Source organism: Solanum stenotomum, chromosome 7 (assembly GCF_019186545.1).
Source record: "Solanum stenotomum isolate F172 chromosome 7, ASM1918654v1, whole genome shotgun sequence".
Taxonomy (NCBI): domain Eukaryota; kingdom Viridiplantae; phylum Streptophyta; class Magnoliopsida; order Solanales; family Solanaceae; genus Solanum; species Solanum stenotomum.
Window position 1 is genome coordinate 21,402,486 of NC_064288.1, and position 1,675 is coordinate 21,404,160.

Genomic DNA, 1,675 nt, shown 5'->3' on the forward strand with positions numbered 1-1,675 from the left:
CATGGATATTATCTCCCGCTTGCCGGTGAAGCTTGCAATTCAATGTAAAATTCTATGCAAGAGTTTGAATTATAAACTTTGCGAACCAAACGTTACTCAAAATAATGCTTCACAATGGTTTGAAGATGAAAAAATTTCAAATAAAGTCATGATCTATTCACCACGGTTATCATCAAAGTACCAAATATCAAAAATTTTGTGTAATGTGTCGATAAACCGTGGCCCACGCAAAATGTCAATTACTTCACCCCTTGATGTGTCTGTTTTGGCCTCTTGCAAGGGTCTCCTTTTTCTTGATTTTCATCAAGTCAGAACTTTCTGTATTTTCAATCCTACAACAGGGGCGCACCAATTGATACCTTACCCTGAGCCTAGAAATTATTTTAAAATAATTGAGAGTGAGAGTGGTGGTGAAGGATTACTTGTTGACTATCCTAATTCTGGTCAATATAAGTTGGTAATTGTAAGGAAGCTCGATGATCAACCCCGAGGAGGCTATATATTTAACGTATTTTCATCATCATGTGCAGGACTAATGTGGCATGAATCCCAATTCAGATCAAAGTTTTGCAATGCTTTGTTAATCGGTCACGCTGTTTACCTGCACGGGTGCTTGCATTGGCTCAGAAGTGACGGTAATGTTGTTGTTTTCGATACAACCGGAGGACATAGAATTATAAACATGCCTGAGGTCATCAAAAGTTATGTCAGGGATCCCTTGTACGGCATAATTTCTTTTCGATTTCATTCATGGATGGGGGTAACGCGAGGTCTACTTACCCTAGTATGCGCCTTTGAGAAACTAATAGTAATCTTTACTTATGATTATTATGTAAGCAGCAACAATTGGACAGTTTCACACACTTTAGCCAACTTCAACCCGGCGGATCTGGGCTTCCTTGATCATGGTGTTCCAATGTGGTTTGACGGTGAAAAGTTGCTTTTCCTGGTAAGACATTGGTCTGAATCTAAGTCTGGATATTTATACGAGTATGATTATGATTCCGAGATCAAGAAAGTACATGATCATGTAATTTTGGATATTGATACAATCAAACACTTCTTTTCCTTCGAACCAACATTAGCCAATGTCGTTGTCCCACTGCTGCCTCACAAGATCCGCGCTGAATATCGTCGAGACATTGTAACAACATTAGGTGAGCTCAAATATCTTCTTACTGATAAATCTACAGTCACAGAAGAAAGGCCTGTAAACAAATTTCCTTACCTAAACTGAAAAATCAAGTTATGGATTCTGGGCAACCTACTTTTTATTTATTTAATTAAATTATGGGATTGTCAATTGTTTTCGACACAATCATGTATGAATTTTATTTAGTTTTTTGTCATACATATATCTTCAATAGCAGTAAACCCCTGAACTAGTGAAAGGCTAGCCAAGTTATATTTAGACTGTCGTTAGAGGTAGTTTTTGTTGGAAAATGTTAGAAATCACTGAAATCTAGCTCGAGGCCTTAAGATATTTCACCGTTAAGGTAGGATTCAAACTAGGAGCTAGAAAATATTTTACTTAAGAAAACCCACCAAATAACACATAATAATACTATATATAGATATACTAGATAAGTCAAGCCCGTGCTAAGCAATGATTGTCCGATTGAAACCTCTAGTCTTGGTTCCCCTACCAATCGAAAATCATACCAAACAACTATTG

General features: G+C 37.1%; 1 protein-coding gene across 1 annotated transcript; it reads left to right on the forward strand.

The window, feature by feature from the left end:
• The first annotated feature begins 232 nt into the window (after positions 1-232).
• On the forward strand, positions 233-1,237 carry LOC125869739 (uncharacterized). The gene has a single exon (XM_049550182.1). The coding sequence runs from the start codon at positions 233-235 to the stop codon at positions 1,235-1,237; it is 1,005 nt and encodes a 334-aa protein (XP_049406139.1).
• The last annotated feature ends 438 nt before the right edge of the window (positions 1,238-1,675 follow it).